The following is a 21,592-nucleotide window of genomic DNA, read 5'->3' on the forward strand; positions in this document are numbered from 1 at the left end:
GTTGTTTAATCGCTTCTTTTGGAAATCCGTAGAGCATGCAATACTCATGGCAGTCTGATCATTGCTTTGAATAAAGGCAGGGATTCACATACTGTGCTGCTGAGAAATAATTTGCACACATCAGAGCCCTGCTCCATGCAGACCCTTGCCCACAGAACATGGCCTGCCGTGCCGCTTCGTTATGGGATGGTGCTCCGCTTCCTTACTGTCTGGGAGCTCTATTTTATATCACAGTACAGACACTGGGGGTAAAAACCCTGAAACTGGAAATTATTTATTTTTATCCTAGAAAATATTTTGTCCAAGTTCACAGTTTTAAAGAAAACATGCTTTTTAGGACTCATGAACTTCTGATCAGTCCTAAGTAGCTTTTCCAACAGGTCCTGGTACCTTGATGGGAGACTGCTGCTACTCATTACTTCGGTCTGCATTGTTTTTCCCCTTGCACTTCTTCCTAAAATTGGTGAGTAATTAAAGGAGAGAAGCGAATATTATTCTACTTTAGTAGCAATTACAATTGAAGACTTTAAAACCTTAATGGGTTATTTATTTATTTTAACTGGCAGGGGGCTGGTGATGGCGGGGACTACTTAAGTTGTTGTAGTATGTTCTGCCTTCCAGCCCTGCCTAGTTAACCTATTACTTGGGTTGCAGTAGTATTTTGTCTGCAATACTAAAATAAAATCTTTACAGCAGAACATTAAAGAGCTGCATTTACTTACAGCATGCCATTAGTGGTAAGCCAGTTCTAATTCTGCCCTACAAAACTACATAAATGATCTGTGACAGGCAGTTGGAATGTTGTTATTCTGAGTCCTAAGCCCCAGATACCAAGCACTGTAATAGAAAACATGCCTAAAATGTAAAGCTTTAGCTGTACATTAGGATCACTTTCCTTATAAATTCTCTTTTATTTTTACTGTTATTTTACAGGCTTTCTTGGCTACACAAGTAGTTTATCATTTTTCTTTATGGTGTACTTTGCTCTTGTGGTAAGTTAAAAATCAGTGCACAGCTTATCTATTTTTTTTCTCTTATTGTTTAAATGTTTTCATAAGTCTGTTTTGAAATGAATTGTCTTCCCTTCCCCCCGTTACATTTTATGTAGAATTCAGAGTTTTCTTTGAGTTCAGTATGTGCCTGCTTGGACAGATTACATTTGTTTTGCTGAGGCATGGAAATGTGTATGAACTTTCAAGCATGTGAAAAGATTTAAAATAATTATATTTTGGACTGGTAAATGTAACAATATTTTTGTTTTGCTGACAGTGCAGTGAAGGGAGCTGGCACACGTACTTTTGTTTCCCTACTAGTAATGGAATAGAGTTCTGTTTTCTTAGCTTCTAACTATTACTTACTTCAACTAGCGTAGAAGAAAATTTAATATACTCCAAATAAATTAAATTTACATGTACAATGGAGTGACAGAGTTCAAAAAAAGGCAAGGAAAACTAGAACTTCATTAAGGCAGTTTACAAGATTCATTAATACATCAATGACCTTATTCTTCTTTCCTGCTGAAAGGAAAAGTTCTTTTCTCTGAGCCATATGGGATTTTTGACCCTGATGTTCACCTTCTCAAGGCCCCTGTGAGGTAGATGTTTCCAAATATCTGAAGTGAGACCTACTAGGCAGATCTAAGAGGAAAAATATTGCACCCTTTCTGCTTTTTACAGGGAAGGAGTATGTTAATGCACGTGTGTTATATGTAGTACGACCATGCAACTCACACTGTCATCAAGGTAGAGAATCAAGAATCTTTTTGGGAGCCTGGAAAAATGTTCCCCCTCTCGCCTGTCATTCTGGCCTGCATTGACTTGCATTTAATACCTGTTTTACAAAGGGATAAACAGAGTTGAAGGCAAGTTGAACAAACATGCCATCCAGGAGACCAAGGCAATCCATTAGGAACTAAACCATGTGATAAAACCAAACTTCAAAGCTGTCAAAACATCTCCCTAGGGTATCCCTGGAGAGCTGCAGTGTTTGCAGGACCTTGGGAAGTATTCTTCCGAAGTTTAGCATTGAGGAGCAGCCACAACCTCTCCAGAGCTAATGGAAATTCATTTGTAATATTTATAAATTACTTTAACTTTTGACCTCTTTCCTAAAATTTATCTTAAAAAAAAATACACAAAAACATCACCAACAGCAACAACAGAGTTCTAACTGTAATGTTGAAATAAGTCTTGGGCTGAAGCTATTTGCAAGAGTTTTTAAACGAGTCCAATTCTTATATTTCTTTGTGAATTTGCACAGATGTCTGAAGAAAGCTGTTCTAGTTCATGGATGCATTTGAAAGTAATTTTGGGCTCAGAGAAAGCATGTCTGTAAACAAGGCTTGCATGTAGACATGACAAGCCGTGATGATTCGAGCTAGGGTTTAGACTTGATTCTCCGTAACAGAAAAGCATGCAGGGAGTTCTAACAAAGGAGGGCACATTTCTTATGAAATGGTAAAAATTGTATGGTTGATCTTTGTTGTCAAATGACAAAGAAAGAGCCACCGAAAATCTAACTGAGGTAAAAAAAATAAAATAATAATAATTAAAAGCTATTACAGATATTTAACGAAAACTAATGCTCTTCAGAATATTTTATCTGACTTCTTCAGATACTGAAACTCAAAGGAATTAACTGTGGTTTAGTTTTCATATCTAATTGCTTTGAAGTGGGTGATACGTGCTGTTGAAATGGTGTTTTAGTTTGCACAATGTTAATTTCTGTACGGCAGATATGCTTTAACTTATTCCAGAAGAAAGCCGGGTTAGTCATATGGAAGTAATACAATCATATTTTGCATATACAATAATTCTATGCATTTTCAAGTGCATACCATCTGTTAAGCTTTTTGCCAGCAAGCCACAGTTTTAATACAGCATGCAGAAAAGGTAGGTGCTATAGACAGCATGTCTTGGTTCCTATGGTCTGGTGAGTGCACTGAGTCAAAGGGCTGGAGACTGTTCTTGTGCTCTGCTATGGGACTTTGGCAAGTCACACATCTCCTGTCTGGGCTTCAGCATCTTTTTCTGTAAAGTTAATACACTGTTTATAGTCGTCATTTGGAAAAAAATGAAAACACTGAGATGAACTGATGAGGAAGAAAAAACACGTATGTATGTAACTATTAATTGAAAGCCAGATTCTGTGAGGTCCTGAGCACTTTCTCTTGTTTCTGATTGTTGAATACCTTCCTGATGTGAATCCTAACTGAAGAGGAATGAAATGTGAGCATTGCACTTTTTTTTAATGCCTTCCCCCTTGCTGCATTGAATATTGGTGAAGAGTAAAGACAGATTTATTTATTTATTTATTTTATGGAGACAGCCCTATTGGTAGCTTGTTCAACAAAGGTGTTAATGATTCCTGGTGGTATTTTCCTAAATCTGTTGTTTACGTTCCCAGAACAAAAAGTGAGGCAGACTGGGAACCTGCCATATGTAACGAATGATGTTATACACAGAGAGCTCCTCTTTGCTGAATGCTGTTAGCACTGCTGAAATAAAGGGGTTCCTGTTCTCCCTCCATATGATACAAAAAAGCAACATCCCCTGAGAACGTTAGAACATTTTGAGACCTCTGACTTTATTTTTAGCAGTGGTTTTGGTGTGGGTTGAAAATACCCTATTTCCATTAGAATCTGTCTTTAGGTTTTGCCTCTTTTTAAGTTAAAACCAAATGTTTGTTATACTCAAAAGACAATGTTTATATGGAATAGGCTTAAAGTTCCAGAGGAGGATTGTCTGTGCTGCCTGCACGCCTGCTCAGCTCACTGAGCTGTGCTGCCAGCTTAACAACCTCTTCCTGTTGGCAACTTCATTAGAAATAAGGAGCATACTGCAATCAGGAATCCAAACAGATTTGAATAATTAAGCAGGTAGGCAAATAAAGTTACAGATTTGAAATGCATCTAGTGCATTGTCGTCTTTTGTTTCCATTTCAGTTTGTTCTTAATCCGTATCCATTTCATTTTAGAGGAATGTGCTCCAGCTTTTATGGTTGGCTTTTCTCGTCACCCTCTGACCTCTGCAATATTTATATGTAAGGTTGCTCGTTGGCTTGCTGGAAGCCCTGCACCCACACCCACCACTGCCAAGCACAGCTTATTTCCCCCCTCAGCTCCATGCAGCTTTTCATTGCTTAGGAAGCCTATTCAACCCCTAGCCAGAGCTCTGACAAAGCCTTTTACTTTGGAGCCTTCAAAATCTCTCCCTTATTTTCCCTATCTGGGTACCTTTTAAATATACAGATCTCCTTGAAAAACTATTTTGCTGTCTCATTCAGTCTCATAAATGCCTTCAGCTAGCCAAGAGCCTTGGGCATCCTGGGGAAGTATCCAGGGCTGTGGTGCAGCAGTCTGCATCTGTGTCCGAGCTCATCGCTTCTGCTCACTGCCTGAAAGGAAGAGATGGAGCAGGGGTGGCCCACATCACAGAGGCATCCGTGTATGTAAAGGCCCAAGTCGTGTTTTGGTGTTAGGTCCTTTTCTTTTTCCTGTGCTCACTCTTTGGTTGAACTTCTGGATGTACCAGCAGCATCATCTCCCTTCTTCCACCTTTCCTCGGGTGGCATTGCAGTTGACATTGCACACAGGGAGGCAGTTTGGCCGGTCAGGAAGCAAAGAAGAACAGACCTGATATGAAGCACTGCCAGTTTAGTGTCAGAAACATGCTTGGAGGAATCTCATTTTTACTTTTAATCCTTTTTCACAAAGTTTACGGAGTGCTGTTGTGCAAGCTGCTTCCTGGTTCCGTTCCTTGAGTTGCAATTTGTTTGAATCCATGCAATTTAAGTTGTGTGTTATTGCCACAACACTCGGCATGTTGTGTACCTGCTATTTCCTTGCCCCCCCAGTTTCTCCCGAGGTAGCATTCCCTTGCTTCTCTTGGCACTGGTGGCAAGAGAGAGCACCTAATCCTCGCTCTCTGGGAAGCACCACTTGGCTGCAAGCAAAAAGCAGATTGAGCCAGAAGAAACACTGCCTTCCATGTTATTCTTCTTGTGAATCTGAGTCTTTAATTAAGTTTTTAATTATTTGCTCTAGGCTTCAAAAGAATTATAACCTCTAAAGCCAGGCAACTACAATAGGAAATTAATTAGGGTGACGAGAGCAATATAACTATCATTTCAAACTAGCCTCCTGAAAAAAGAGGTAACGTTTCTTACTTTAATTTCCCTTTGATTTTCAGCACTGTTACTTGGCAGTCCCTAAACCAGCAGGGTGTAGCTAAAGCCCCAATGACATTCTGGGACAATAATTGCATTTATTGTTTTTCCTTTGCTTTCTAGTCCAAACCATATGTTTCTGCCTTTTAAGATTAGCCCTAGGCTCTGCTCTATCTCTGTTAAGGGCTTGTCTACTTAGCGAAAGAGCCTGGGATAGCTAACACAGCAGCTATTCTGTATGGGAGGCAGTTAGTGTGGAGCACAGAGAGTGAATGCGGAGCACTGGCTGTATTTCTGTTAATGTCATAGCTCATTTCGGTACAGCACCTCCAGACAGGCAAGCCATAAGGCTGCCAGCTGTGCTCAGTGAGCAGCTGGATGGAATGGCACGGACAGGCTTTTCCTTCGAGCCCCCCTTTCTGTAGCCCAACTATCCACTAGTCAAACTAGTTGATTTACTGTGGGTGTAGCTGCCTGCTTTGTACACCAACTGTCCATTATTATCTCTATGTATATCTAAACATAACCTGATTTTTAGGATATCATTTGTATGTTAAATATGGTGTTTTGCAGGTTATGATAAAAAAGTGGTCCATCCCTTGTCCTCTACCTCTGAAGAGTGCAATAGAACCTTTACAGGTAAGGTACATGCTGTTTTGAAGTTCTTCTAATTTTATTAATAACTGGAATACTTATTTTTATTTTTTTTTTTTTTTACATTAACACTTTCAGAATTACTTGTGATTTAAATTCCTTCTTTTCTTAGCCATCGCAGTTTTACTGTCGAGAAACCAAAAAGTTTCACGTCTGTGGCTTGGGCTCGTTCTTTCATTATGTCATGTTTTTTGCATGTATGTCTTACAGGTTTCAAATTCTACTGCGGATTGTAAAGCAAAGCTCTTTCATCTTTCAAAGGAGGTAATCTCTACTAACAATAAGCTAACTAAAGGGGAGGGTGTTAAAGAATTGGGTTTTAATCTCTATCCAGGGTAAGCTAAACTTCTGTAAAACTAGTTATAGGCTGCTGAAATATTTCCTATACCTACTGCCAAGCGTTATCCAGTCTCTTTCTTTTTTTATATGAAGGCTGGGTGTCCAAGTTAGTGTTTAATGAAAACATTTTGCAAATGTGACTGAAGTATTAAGTATAACAGATTCAGCGGTGGTCAGCCTCATGATGCAGTCAGATCAAGCCAACTTCATGTGCTGGAAGTCAGCGCTGCTTGACTGTATGCGCAGTTTTAGTTCCTTGAAGAACAGGTTTACTGAAACTGCCTGGACCTAATCTTTGTTTTTGCCTTCCTGAAGCTAATTCTTCAGGCCTAATGCAATCTTGTGCATTTCATTGGATGCCAGCTTGGGTATTTGTTAATTAATCTGGCATTTAAATTGTGTCACCACCCACTATGTCTTGCAGGAGAGGAAGTATTATAGGATCATGGAATCATTTAGGTTGGAAAATACCTCTAAGATCATCAAGTCCAACCGTTCACCTGGCACTGCCAAGCCTACCATTAAACCACGTCCCTAAGCACCACATCTGCACGTCTTCTAAATACCTCCAAGGGTCGGTGACTCAGCCTGGGCAGCCTGTTCCAACAATTCACCACGCTTTCAATGAAGAATTTTTTCATAATATCCAACCTAAACCTTTCCCTTGGCACTCTGATCTCTGCTGGTTGAAGAGGAAGGGGAAAAGAGAAGACTAAGTTTGGGAAAGGCCTGTAGCGTATTGGAACTCAAGAGGGCTGCAGTTGGTTGCATTTGTCTGAAAGAACAAAATCTGCCCCCCACCCCAAAAAAAAAAAAAAAAAAAAAAAAAAAGAAAGCTTGGGCAATGCAAACATCAGACAAATGTAAATGTAGAACAAAGAAGAAATTCTGTTTTGACCAGAAGCATCTACCATGATGTTACAGCTTTTGGTCTGGCCTTTTGTACTTTGTAGAATCTATACTGGGTTTTGCCTTTTTAATTTTATCAATTGAAAGTGGCATATTTTTTACCAGTATGGACCTTGTTGTAGTTCAGGTTATTTTATACTTTAATTGCTACTTGGCAATTAAAGTAAGCTACAGGAGATGATTCATCTCTGCAAGTACAAGTTTTTGAAATAACATACCACTAATTGTGTGGTTACAACTTTAATTATGTAACTCTTTTAAAACTTCAGATGCTAAACCACGTTATGTTTGCTGGATGCTGTATCCATTTTTTAATGAAATGATAAGAAAATAGTGAAGTCAGGGTTAAGGGAGTCAATAATTTGATAGGTAGCTATGGATATTGAAATTTAGAAAACTTAGAAAATTTCATGGTTGATACACTGACTCGGGGGCAAATCCTACTCTTACGTAAGGTCTTGGCCTCTCAGTTGTTAGCTTGTTGACATGCTGTCTGATGACCTCTCCTGATCATGAAATAGTAAGCTGGGAACAGTACCTGAAGAAATACCAGTTGAAAAGGTCCAGTTCTGTGGAATGATTCAGAGGCACCATTCTGCATTGTGAAGATTTATCTTGAAGCATTAATATGGAAAGATTTTGTCTTCCAAGACTTGCACTGAACTCTGAATTAATTCAGATAATTTTCCAACCATCCGTAATAACAAACAACCTAAAGTATGTTCTTCTTCTATTTTAGAGTGCTTATGCAATACCAACAATGGCCTTCTCTTTTCTCTGCCATACCTCCGTCTTGCCGATTTACTGTGAGCTCCAGAGGTAATATATGAAAACACAGGCAACATTAAAATATAATGGTAGCTTTCCTGCTATGTTTTCCCTAAATTAATCCTGAATGTTTTAGAGTCAGTGTTGTCAAGCAATGCAAATTCAGTAGCCTTCATGTTTTTGGGAGGTGTACAGCTCTAGTCTGTACTGGCTTTTCCTCTCTTACAGGAGAGAAAAGTAGCAAATATGGTTCCATCAGCAATGTCAGTACATTGTCCTGGACATCTGGAGAAAAAAGGTCATTTGCTAAAGTACTTACTAGTTAGTTTTTATTGCTGTAACTGAATCTGCATTTCACCAGATTCAGTGGATTTTGGCCCAAATTCCCTTCCTGTCTGTGGATATATATCATCCTTTATAAATCAAAACTTTGATTTAAAAAAATAGAATCAATTATATATAAATATGTATATATACACTCACATATATCACTCTGGCATGTCTAAATTCCCTACCACAGGGGGACAGTGTTTGTTGTCTGCATGGAAAGTGCACTTTAATTGCGAGATTAAAAGTACTTTAAGAAAAACAAGTGTTACTAAGAACATAGACTCAGCAAATAACCGTGGCCATAAATTAAGAATATGGTTTCTTATGAAAGGCTAAATACTATGTTTTTTTTAATAATGTAGATTGCATGTTGTCAATGGTTCACATTAAACAACACTCATTTTCTTTTTTTTTTTCATTTTAGTCCATCCAAAAGTAGAATGCAGAATGTAACTGTCACAGGAATTGGCCTGAGTTTCCTAATTTACTTTATGTCTGCTTTGTTTGGGTATCTGACATTTTATGGTAAGTATGTTCTCCAAGTATTCTCTAGAATGCAGGCTAATAATAAATGATGCATGCATTGTCTGGAGAACTTCAGACTTGTTTATGCATTGATACACTTAAATCCTCAGAAATCTTGGTCCTGTGAAGACTTAAGGATATGTCTAATACTGCAAAGTGCTACAATCTTACTGACTTCTCAGAGTGTAAGTGAAAGTCATGGACTGTGAGAGAAATTTTGAGATCTGGTGGCAGAGTCTGCTGGTCCAGCAAGTTTGAAACCTCTTTTCTAAGGCTGTATCTTCAAGCAAAATTCAAAATGTCTATTAACCCTGTGATATCCCCACTTGTTTTGTGGTCTCTAAGAAGTGCTGAGGCTGCTGCCTTTTATGTAAGGGTTGTGACCTTCAGCAAGCTAGCCCTGATGTCAGGGAGACGTCAAGGTTTGTAGTCATGTTTGCCTTGTCTGATACAGCTTGGGTACAAAGCATGTATTGCTTCCTTGTTTTGTTTTTGTCTTTTTACAAATTTATCAGAACTAGCACTAGCTATTTCACTCAGAATCTGCTGGAAGTTTAGTTCCTTTCCTAAAATAACAGGAAGTTTTATTTTAAAGGATTGCACAAAGCGACTTCTTTGTGTTACCTTTTCTTCATGCACAAGGTAAAGATAACCCAGAGGACTCCAGAAAAAATAAGCAAGGAAGATGAGAAAATTAAAAGGGCTGAATCAGACGAAAGGTCCATCTAATTTTGTGGCTTGACTTCAGTGGAGGGCAATGATGAAAGGCTAGGGAAGAATTAAAAAAATGTTAAGCGTAAGATTTGAGTTGGTCTTCCTCGTACATGCTTCCCATCTTCAATAATTTGTGTTCCATGTGGGTCCTGAGCTGGAGGTGGTATCTGTTTGATAGGTGTTCTGAACCAAGAAACACGCATTTCTTAGAGATGTTTTCGACATAATACCTGACAAAGTAAATATACCTTTTTATTATCAAACAGAAAAGTGGCAATGAAACTGTCCCTGCTAAATTCTACGGATATCTTCCAGTTCCATTTGCTATATAGAGCTTACATGACAATGTACTTGAGTACCAATTTAATAACCCTGTGTTTGGACTCTTGTATACTTCTGGGCATAGTTTTTCAGTTGAGTTAAAAGACAGGTGACTGCTATTCTTGTGTTTTGCAAATACTCAGATTTCCAAACTCCTATCTACATGGTGACTTTTTTTTTTTTAAGGTCCGTCAGAATCTTGGCAGAAGTAGGTGTGCGTCTGTTTCATAAAGCAATTTTAGCAGTCTTATGTAACAGAGCTAGCAGCTGTTTTGTCATCTTCTGAACGGTTAGCAGTTTGAGAGTGTTTTCATTGTCATATAATGTCACAGTGGTGCCATTTCTAGGAAATGTCATTTATCTCCCAAGCATCCTGCTTTAAATTTGTTATGCTGTGTTTTGCTTAATGTAGTACACGTTTTCAGATTGGGTTGCCTCTGCTTAGTGATCTGTCTTCTGCAGTTGTATCATGCAAATGACATCATGTAAGTGCATCACAGTCACCTATATGGATTCTTCTAATCTGTTCTGAAAACTCACCCTTTATATGGGATGATCACATGCTAGCCTGTCTGGATTGGAATGAATAAAAATTCTTATAAGGACAGTAAGACAATTACACTGAAGTATTCTGATGAGGATTCCCCTCTCCTTTTCAGAGTGTTTTACATTTCTTGGTCATGGCTTTGAGATAGTGCTTGACAAAGCAGCAAGAATGTTGGCTTTCAGCAGCTAGCAATTCCAAATTTCTAGGAAGTTTTGCACCTTGTTTTCCAAGTATTAGTGTATGTCTGACCTTAACTGTCTAAAAATGTTCCCCTGATACTCAGAATCCTTACATCCTCAGAAAAATTACATGAGGAGTCTTGAAACCCCTAAAAGCGTATAGGCCACTGTTAACATTTCCTTATTTAATTAACTGTCTCCATATGATTTGTAGGAAAATATAATTTTAAGTGCCACTGTGATTCAGGAGTCAGTGCAGGATAACCATCTGTCTCCGGATGAGATCTCAACAAGAAGATCAAAGAAAAAATAGTGTCCTAGAGACGGTCCCAATTCCCATCACCTTCAGTGTCATGGTTTCTCTGGGGCAAGGCCTTTTGACTGCAGATTTCTAGTCTGTCTCACTGTGACCATTTCTGGTTTTCTGCAAGCCTGATTTGTTTTAGTAACTGACTCAAGAGCCTAAAACACCAGAACCAATAGTAAATGTCTGTAAGATATTACTTTTTTCCCTTGCAAGCTTCTGCTCCTTTTTTAACTTTCTGGTTGTCTTGTTTAATTAACTTACTTCTTTAAATAGAGAGAATCTGTTCTCTGTTCCTAAAACACTAGTCCAAGAAAATGCAAACCATTTTATTTTAAATTGAAAACAATAACAACAACAACAAAAAAAAGTCTTTGAAATGAGACATATTTCATTTTTTTGTGGTTCAGAAGTTTTATAGTGTTTTCTGCAGCTTTGAAATTTCATACACTGACTGGACATTGGTGAAAACGTGGTCCATTCTGAACTCCAAAAGTGCATACGTGGTCAAAGGAGCAGGCTGCTTTATGGACTCTGACTTTTGCTGTCAGTTTAGCAGTAGTGAAGCTTTTCAGGTTAAAAGGGCAAATGTATGACAAAAGGTGAAGGATGCAGGTAGTGCATGATACTGTAGTAATTCTGCAGTAGACTGGTGTTGCAAAGTTAAATATGCACATGATGGAGATCACAGAAGATTCACACTCTGAAGAAAGTAGAGCTGTGATATGAAAGCTTTTGGTGTCGGTTGTTAACAACACAGTCCTCTGTTGTTCTTTGAGTGCTATAGGAAACCAAACTGTCAGCCTTTAGGTGTCATTATTTTGCACTTTGCCTCTGTTTGGCGTGAAGGAAAATCAGTCTCAAGTGTCAATATATATATATATTTTTGTTGTTAGAAATTCCATTTAAAAGTATACCTGACGCTAAATATTCTTCTCCATGTCATGCAGCAGTACACCAGTGTTCTGGTGTATGTGTATATATATGTGTGTGTGTGTGTGTGTATAGAGAGAGAGAGAGGCAGCGGATAAGAAAAGCACATACCCTAGTATAGTTCTTAACATTTCTTCCTTTAAATTAAATTGCAGCTTTTATTTCAAATCGTGAAATTTTACCTCACATATCACTTAATGTTTCTGGAAAAATAAAAAAGGGAAAATGCATTTCAGTCAGTTTAGCAAAGTGAATTTGTTCCTGGTTTCTAGTAGAAGAAAAGGAATCTGGTGTTGTCTGTTTCATACAGATAGAACAAGTTTTACAGTACTGTATGCTTGGCTTCATTTCACATATCCCTTTTCTTTACTCAGCAAGACAGCAGACTGAGCAAAACTAATACAATTTGTATTTCACACTACTGAAGATTTTTTACTTTTCAAAAGGTATTTGTGAACAGGTTTGTACAGCATCTGTACCAAACTAGATCCTAACCGAAACGAGTCTGCAAATTGAACTGTAGCAGCCTCCATGCAGGTATTTGCAGCCTAGAAAAGTAAATCTAGATGTTACAGTATTGCTGACGTGTTAGGATTGGAAGAGTTGTGTGACGACTTAATCAGTCAAGTTGCATTTTCTTTGTTTATTAGTGAAATGAAGCCCCTGCTTAAGTTTCAGGCCCTTTGTCGAGTGTCAGTGTATCTGGTAGTCCAGACTTAGACTAAACCCACATTTTAATTTATGAATGGTGCTTTTTGTTATCTGTTCAAAATATTCCTATTGAAAAGATTTAAGACTTGTGGATACCAGTATCTGTACATTTTCTTCAGTTCTATGTGAGATATTTTCAGGAGTTTTCTAGACTTAACCTGTGTTGTTAGCTCACTAAAACTTGTCTTTTATTTTAAGCCTAGCTAATGTGGCAAAATTCAGGTAAGTTTAAACATTGTGTGAATAGTGAGTGGACTGCAAGTTTCAGAAAATGTATCTACAAGGTTGGAATATCTTTTTAATCCTTCCTCCTCCATATTTGTATCTTCTCTTAGATGGCTTTGGTTTCAGCAAAGGTTCTATAGGGTCTTGTAGGGTCTTGCGTTTTGAAGGTTTTATTATTATTATTTTTAAGTTTTCTCTGGGTTATGTATCAATTAGAGCTGGTATATCAGCGAAGCTTCTGTGTACCCCCTCCCGCTCTGCATTACTTTCATGCAAAATGATCAATTTGAACGTAAGCTTAATATGCGTTGCTAATTATTTCACTGTTAGATCTCAGCCAATTAAGAAAATAATTCATTTTTCTGTTTTTCAGACAAAGTGGACTCTGAATTGCTGCAAAGTTACAACAAGTACCTGCCACATGATACTGTCATCCTGACTGTTAAATTAGCCATACTGTTTGCTGTGCTTTTGACAGTCCCTCTAATCCACTTCCCTGTAAGTACTCCTAAAAATTTTTAAGCTGGCATAAGCAATGGTAACACTAATGCTTTGCAGACTGCAATATTTGAGTCACATCTAGTCTTGTGTATCTTATTCACTTGTCAAGTGATTGATCAAAGACCACATATTTGCATATGTTCCATGAGAGCTCCAAAATAACAACTAACCACTAAGCTAATTTGTGCTCTTGAGACAGATTTCAGATTAAAACTAGCCCACAGCATTGTTTTTAATTTAGAGAATTCAGAACTTCTAAAGTTTATTTAGTTTGATTTTTTTTTTTTTCCTCTTAAATTGAGTTTTGCTGACTTGGATTTTCCTTTCTACATGCACGCACACAAACATACTTACACTTGAAAACTCAATTTCATTGTAAATTGAAAACACATATTGACTTATTTCACCACTGGAAAAAAATACTTTAGCTTATCAATACCATGGTAGGTTTGAGAGAATTCATTCAGTTATGACAAAAAATAAAACCAAAAAACAACAGTTAAAACTATGTATATATAATTGATGTGTAGATTACATACAAGTTGGCAGCTGTGTTACTTTCTAACAGGCATGCTCAAAGAGAGACAAAAGATTATCCCCCAAACCTTTTATTGTCCATGCAAATAAGGAATTGTTCCTTAAGACTAAGGGCCCACATGATAAATATTGCCTTAATACTTCAGTTATTTCCATGCTACAGAAAGACAAAACTTCATTTAACTCTTAGCAAATTATTTTTGCATTTTGATTTTAAATGTTCTTTCACATCTGAAATGATAAAACTCTTGTTTATGAAATTGAAATAAGATTAAAATATATGCATTTATTTACAGATGCAATGTTTCTCTTCCTTTTATGCAGGCAAGGAAAGCAGTATTGATGCTATTTTTCTCTCATCTTCCTGTGTCATGGATTTGCCATATCTTTGTCACTTTAGCACTGAATACAATCGTTGTGTTGTTTGCAATGTATGTGCCAGACATTAAAAATATGTTTGGAGTAGTTGGTAAGTTGTGTTGTTTTTTTTAATTATTTTTATTCAAGAAATTCAGTATTATGATGAGCTAGTATATTTGAATCTTGCTCCAAGTAAAATCTTACTTTCTGTTTTTTAAAGGTTCAACCACATCAACATGTTTGCTTTTTGTATATCCTGGACTATTTTATCTGAAGCTTAGCAGAGAGGACTTTCTATCTCCACAGAAACTTGGGGTATGCTTTATTCCACTTGTGTTAATTATATTTAAAGAGGCTTATTCTAGATACATCTTAATGCACTGTAGAGCATGTAATCCAAGGGGCAAAGTTCCTGTTTTCATTGCAGTTCGCAAAATCTGTGAGCGTTTTCTTTTATCTTTCATGTTAGCTCTGCTGTTTCTGAAACTCCATTTTTTACAAGACCTCTTAGAGTAGCAGTATGTCTGTGGGCTGGACCACTGATCCAAATACATGCTTTTCCCTGTAGTTTTCAGATGTCAACTTTTAATCCAGTTTCTCCTTGTTTTTTACGCATTACTCTGATGTTATTTGGGCAGCTGAGACAAAGCCAAACTGCATTTAAGTGAAACAGTGTTTATGCTTGTTTTCAGTGTAAGCCTTCTGGAAAACATGGTGATTTTTTTTTTTCTTTATGGTTTCTCTTTTGGCACAGTATGTTAAGCTCAAGTTGGAATTTGTGCAGCAGCCTGCTTTTTGTGCTGTTACTCTGCTTCTCTTCTTTTTAACCACTGATCAGCAGAACAACTCTGTGACAGTGTCTAAAATGCCAACAAACTGCTTATATGTAGACTATCTGATACTCCTATGATTCACAGGGCTGCTCTTTTGTTGATAAAATAGAGAACCTGGAAGAAAATCTTGTGATGAGGCTCTTCTGACCATTTAAAGTCTTGATTAGTTACAAAAAAACTGGGGCCTTGTTAGAAATTCACAATCTGTTTTGAACTGTGGTTTTCTTATGGTGAACTGGCTGTTCAGAAATAAAGAATCCATTGTCATTTAAATTTTGGTAAAATACAAATTCAGTTTCTTAACTCATTCAGAGCTCTAAAGGGCTAAATATGTTTGTTTGTTTGTTTTGTTTGTTTGTTTGTTTTGTTTTGTTTGCAAACAGGTCCATCTATGCAGTTTTCATACTGATACTGTGAGCAAACTAAACTGTTCTGGGAGTTTCAAGTGAAACTGTCTCAGAGCAGACTTAGTTCCATTTTACCCTAAGCAGAAACCTTGTATTTGAAGACTGAATGATTGCAGCATAAAAAAATTATTTGGAAAGACCTGTCCTTACAGGTTTTTTCATCATCAGTCATAAGCTTTAGAAATGTAAAATGCTTTAGAAATGTAAAATGCTTTCTTCAGTAAAACATTAATTTTTCTCTTTCTTTCTTCACAGGCATGTGCACTGGTTATTTTTGGCATTTGTGTTGGTCTTCTCAGTTTAGTTCTAATAATTTTCAATTGGATTAATCAGTAACAGCATATTGTTACTGTCTGAAGTGGGCTTCAGGAGGACATCAAGAACCAGAGATATGTCAAAACTACTGAAATGAATGTTGAACATCCCAAAGAAATCACTGTCGAAGAAATAATCCTCTTTTTTTAGTCCATTAGTAATGTTCCTTCTTTAATCTTGAGAAGGAACTCTCCAGTTATTGCACAATAAGTCTTTGCCATTCTAAAATATTAGTTTTTAATGATGCAATCATGACAGGTAAAAAGATCTCTTGAGAATTTCTGCAATGCAAAAACAGTTTAGCGCACATGGTGAACAAAAGCAGAACCTTGAAATAACTTTTCTTTTAGAGAGAATGATATGGACAGATTTTATATCAATCATGATGTACATGCCACACATTATCCTAACAGTGAAAGACTTCTGTTGCTTGAATAATTTCCAAAACTTCAGCCAGTTCATATTAAGAACTTCCTGATTCCAAATGTTTACCCTAATTTATCCAAATATGGATTCAGAAACCCAAGAACCTTAGCCCAGTTTAATGGGCACATCGTGGTAATTGTTTTCTTGAATACAGTTTTATACCTCTGTGTACTTGAATCTTATTGAAGTAATTTTTAAATTAGATGCTTTTTCCCGTCTAGCTTAATAGGTTTTAGTAGCATTAGGAAGTCTCAAAAGTCTCAATTTTCAAGTTAAAAATAGATATCTTTCAATTAATGTCTGCTTTTGAATGTTATTCAATTTACCTCAGTATTCCTGATGGTGGAAAATGTTTCTTTTTCTCTCTTACTCCCATTTCTACTAGTGTTTCATGTTTGAAATAGAGCATATCTAAATGTTATTTACTGCTGTGTGTCAGAGGAGGTTTGGGCTTGAAATGTGAAATTCTGCCTGTGTCAAAGTCAAAGGAAATTTTACGTTTATGGAACCTTAGTTTTACCCCAGATCTCTAAACTTTAATGTAGCCTTCTGTAATTCTTTCTTGGCCTAAATGGAATGTGACTGCAATTTTCAACACCAACTGGGCTCTGTCATGTGTGGTATTGGGTGCCCACCACAAAAGTTCCTCATATCTTCCACTGCTTTCATTCTACTAACATCATGGTAAACCTTCTTAAATTTGTTACTATCAGATGGAATAGGATGGCTTTAAAATACCCTAATCTCTTTAGAGACTGTGTGCCCTAAAGAAGTTAAGCCTCCACAGGAATGGCTTGTGTAAAGTTAAGAAATTAGACCTCAGACTCGAATGGCTTGATTTAGAGAGTGGGAAAGTTCTTCATTATTTCCAGATGCAGTATTTCTTTTAATTTAGGTTAGCACTTCTACATCTGAGAATTGGTATAAGACACAAACAAAACATAGCAAAGTAATTTATCTATGTCATTTGGAAGCAGCTAGTAAGTGCTATTTATATATTTTTTTTTTCTGTCCGTAAAGTGCACAGCTAGTGCACCTTTCTCTAGCTAGAAAATCCTGCTGAAACAATTCTGTTTATATGTTGATGTATGTTTTATCATTTGGAATAGGGAAGATGCCCCAGTAAAATGGCATTCCTAACTTCTTAGCAGCGGGTCTGTGCTATTGAGCCGCAGTGCAAACAGATCACTCAGCTCTCAGGATTTCACTTCTGATAGATGGCCTGAAGGCACCCAGGTGGTGTTGGTTGTGCAGCTTGGTACTGCTTCAGGAATCCTTTGTGCCTGGGGAATTTTCTTCTACTTAGGAGTTTAATACAGAAATAGACTTGAGTGGTGAGGCACAGGCACTAACTCAGAAGTTTTGTTAGAATCCCCATTCTGTAGGAATTGGTACGCTATATTCTGGAAAAGATTGCAGTCATTTTTATCACAGAGCTTCTAGAAGAGGTCTCACGATGCAAGGTGAGCCATCGAAGAGTTTGTCACTACCAGAAACAGCGTGTTCACTCTTGGCCAGAAGGTCACAGCTACTTCTACAGCATCAGCACTGGTGGTGGCTCAAGTGGGTAGAGGGAGTGGGACTGCCTTTTTGAGCAGCAGCAGCTGTTAGATGAGAATATTTTTCTCAGAAATCTCATACTTGACCTCCTGAAGCAAGCTGTGTATGCAGAGCATGCCTCCAACTTGAGAGGTCTCTGGCCTCCTGGGATCTAGGGGTCAGTCAGACAGCTTCTCAACGTTGTGTGAGTATTAGGGACAGAGGCTCTACAGCTCGCCTTTGTTCTTGCAATTCTTTTTCAACTCTGCATAACCAGGTATAGCCACCTTACTGGCTGTGGCTACCCTGTAATTGCTGATGACAGGCTTTGGGGTTCACTATAGGGGTGAACTATAGGGGTTCAGCCACGCTGGGTATCCCTGGCAGCAGTGTAAGAAGCTAAAAATCTACTTTATTAAAGTGTATCTTGAGAAATCAATGATAGCAGTAGATCAAGAAATTATTTTCTGACTGAACCAAAACTTTTTAGGAAACAGGAGACGTGTCAATGAAGTATAGATTACTTTTTTTTTTTTCCAGACACTAGGAATTAGGAGGAATATTTCTTAGAATTGGGAGGTTTTATGGAAATTGTTTCTCATTTATTATATGCTCATGTAGCAAGTGGAAGTTGTTAGACATCATTGCAGTCACTTTATTTTAAACTAAACAGCAGGACTTAACAAAGAAGATTTATATCATCTGTGAAGGTGCTGAAAGTTGACAAAGTTTTGTTAAGCCTTTGCTCTTACTTTCTGCCCCTGAAAAAGCTGAGTCTTGCCCTGCACTGCAATCCTCTGCTCATACATAGACAGCTGGGTTTGTGTGCATCTTGTTAAAAAACGGGGACTCACAGAATACCTGAAATAAGGTGTCAGTTTTACAGTTGATCCCTGTAACGCTATGGAAATCACTACATGATTGTTTTTAATCCATGGGTACGCAAGCCTGGCTATTAACTAACTGTCCTGGTAGGTAGGCTCTGGAATGATGAATACCAGTGTGTGAAGTTAATACACCGTGAGGATGAAGGGAAGCAATTTGCACCTCTGCTGGAGCTCTGTTATTACATTTTGACTGCAGTGCAGGAAGGATAGGAGCACATTGCTGTGCAGAATGCGTGTTATCTTCTACTTGAAAAGAGCTGGAAATACTGCTGCTTTTAAGAAGCTTGGATGATATGTAACTTAAAATGTGGGGAGAGGGGCAGAAAGAGAAAGGACTTCGAAAAAGGTGCAAGCGTTTTCCGCTATGAAAAAACAGAGTAACTATTTTTAACCTCTGAATCTCTCTCTGTCTTCTGTTCATTATGGCTGTGTAAGGCTTTCACTACAGTTGTACACAAGCATGAGGTTTTTTGAGCTAAATGTATACCCACTCTGGAGCTTTCTGCTAACTTATGTGCTGCTAAATATATTTTTCTTCTTGTGTACGGACTTTTTTTGGCTATATTTCCACATTTCTAAATTTTAGTGGTTCTACTTTATTATCTGTAGCTACCATTTCTGAACTCACTTGGCAAAGTTGCCTTTCCCCAGCTGAACAAGAAGAACAATGTAGAGATGAAAATTATTTGGTAGCCTTTGATTTGTTTTCACTCGCTCTCCTATTTCGATACCTTGCCAGTTTAAAAGCTGCTCACACTTCAGATAGACTGTTATAAGCTGGATGTGGAAGGTGTGTCAACAGTATTACAGAAATGAGCGCTGCTAAACAAGAGTGTTCTTAACCTGTCTTTGTATTGTGACAAACACTTGTGTTTTACTCCCATGTTTCTAAGCAGTTTGCATCTTCATGCTCGTTTTCATTGCAGCAAGTTTGTTTAAAATTCTCTCATGGCCCTGTGTAGTGAAAACTGAGACACTGAAGCCATCCTGCCCTCTCTCCGTCGCTCCTTTCCCCTTCCCCTCCATTTCAGTTTTGCATTAATGCCAGTTCTGTGGCACTGGGCAGGAACGTGCCATTAGTTGAGCACTCCACATGGTTATTACGGGGAGTGCAGTGTGGGTGAAAGGTCTGCCTTTAGTCATGCCTTGTGGCTCTGGTTTTCACTAGGTGTCCACAGGGGGTCATTGCCAAAGGCCAGGACTAGATGCAGGCAGGGCTTTTTGGTGTGTGCCCGTCATGTCTGTCCTTGTAAGAATTTCTTTTTTTGGAACATGGAGACATCTTAACTTTGTAATGGGAAGCCTGTGCTGATCTGGAGTTCTTAAATCATTTTTGTCATACGGAGCGTACTCAAGGTGCTGTATTTCCTGGCCCTGCAATCCTCCTAATGAGGACGAAAACGTGATGGTCCAAGTGAGCTGCTAGGGCAAGTGCTAAATCCTACCCAGCTTGTAAACACATTGTTTCCACGAGAGAGGATATGGGCTTGTACTTCATTACTGTGTTACTGGTGCTGCACAAATTATCACTTTGGTGTGGATCTGGAAGTCAGTACTCCAAACGTGTTCCAGTCTCATTTAAAATAAATTCCTAAAATTAATTTTAGGATTAATTGTAAAGAACATGAAGTATTTTCATTAGCATCTGCTGGTGCTCTTTCAGTATTACATAGGATACATGAGGACAGAATCGTGCCTGTTTTGGGTACAATTAATTGCTTCGCCATCAATGCAGATGTGTACCTTTCTCGTAAGCCAGCTCCTCAGCTCTTACTGAGCCAAAGTGAGGTTCAAAATTCTGAATCCTGCTAATTCAGCAGCCTGGGATCTTTATTTGGCTTACATTGATAATTGTATAAACAATAGAAAGGGATGGATGTTTTACCACTGCATCGCTTGCAAATGCTTGAAGATAATCAAGTTGTTTCCAAATGTCCCTACGGAGATGGAGATTAGTGTTACCTCTGTAGTGGGCATCCTAATGTGCTCTCAGAGATTCAACTTTCAATCAGACCAGGAGCTAAAGTAACATTGATTGCTGCAGAACTCCTTTCCTAATTAGATTTAACACTTAGCCCAAAATTGTTGTTTTACAGTTGACTTCAATGTTGAAAGCATTCATTATAGTTGTTCTGCGTACTGAAAAACCTTGCGGCACATCACTGCCTAATGACTGCCAGTGGCAGAAAGTTTTCAGTGTTAAAAAAGAGCTGCCTAACTTCCACAGTTTGTGGTGATGTTTTTTGTGTTTGTTTTTTCAGTTGTGCTCATTCAACCGTGCTTAATGTGGAGCTGAAATTCTGTTGAAAATAGAAAATAATCATCTGTATGTAAAAAATGCCTAGCTGATGTCTGACCTGTGTGTTGTGCAACATGTTTCCTATTCTGAATTCCCTGTGGAACAGCTGGGGTATGTTCCGAAAAAGCAGAAAATAAAGAACAGTATTTGCATAACTCATTTGTTTGTCATCTTTCCTTCCCCGTGCCATGTGTGTAGCCTGCCCACTTAGCAAAGCAAACCCAGTGCTGGGTTCTCTGCCCTCGGTTCCTGAAGTGTTGCTGTTAGCCCCAGCTCAGGCTGTAACATTTCTCTAGCCAGGGCAGGGAGATTTCCTTAAAATCATTCCAGCAGTGCCTCGTTTGGTGTGTTCTCCCGTGTAATCTTGTGTGATCCCCTCTCTGAGTGCTGATATCTTGCAGCACCCAGCTTGCAATGAATGTGAGACATGCTCCAGGAGGCTGCTGCTCATTGATCCTCCAGGACCTGTCAGCTCTCAGCAGAGTTTGAGCTATGCTCTCCAAAATGTAAAGGGTGAGAGAAATGCAGTAGGCTTCCTCACAGGTATTGGTTTCAGCCATAGCAACCCTGACCCTGCTTTGCTCCTGTGAAATGAGAACCAGCAGAAAAGATGTGAGCAGCCACAGCCATACAGTGTGCCCTGTGCCAGCACTGCCTCCAGGCGTGGATGGTGGGAGCTGGGCAGGGCAAAGCAGGTGGAAAACTGGAAAACTGCTCGTGGAAACCTGCACTGGAAAAGCCTTTTTGTGTGGCAAGGTGAGGGGTGGTTGGCAAAGGCAGAACATTTCTCTAAGGAGCGGTAGCAAGAGGGGTGGTGGCTGTGCTGGAAGGGCTCTGGGGCAGGGCCCTGCTTTGGGGCTGTA

The 21,592-nt window shown here is 38.4% G+C and overlaps 1 protein-coding gene across 3 annotated transcripts in view; it reads left to right on the top strand.

The window, feature by feature from the left end:
- Positions 1-20,884, top strand: part of SLC38A6 (solute carrier family 38 member 6) — a 44,822-nt gene extending 23,938 nt beyond the window's left edge. For all 3 annotated transcript variants that reach the window (XM_082761402.1, XM_082761400.1, XM_082761401.1), the window contains 10 exons: positions 381-463; positions 934-992; positions 5,740-5,805; positions 6,031-6,084; positions 7,808-7,887; positions 8,591-8,691; positions 12,999-13,123; positions 13,988-14,132; positions 14,244-14,338; positions 15,519-20,884. In XM_082761402.1, coding sequence (XP_082617528.1) covers positions 381-463; positions 934-992; positions 5,740-5,805; positions 6,031-6,084; positions 7,808-7,887; positions 8,591-8,691; positions 12,999-13,123; positions 13,988-14,132; positions 14,244-14,338; positions 15,519-15,599 — 889 coding nt within the window. In that variant the 3' untranslated portion in view covers positions 15,600-20,884. The remainder of the gene's footprint in view (positions 1-380; positions 464-933; positions 993-5,739; positions 5,806-6,030; positions 6,085-7,807; positions 7,888-8,590; positions 8,692-12,998; positions 13,124-13,987; positions 14,133-14,243; positions 14,339-15,518) is intronic.
- The last annotated feature ends 708 nt before the right edge of the window (positions 20,885-21,592 follow it).

The sequence above is a fragment of the Aythya marila genome (genome assembly GCF_965140915.1).
Source record: "Aythya marila genome assembly, chromosome: 5".
Classification (NCBI taxonomy): Eukaryota; Metazoa; Chordata; class Aves; order Anseriformes; family Anatidae; genus Aythya; species Aythya marila.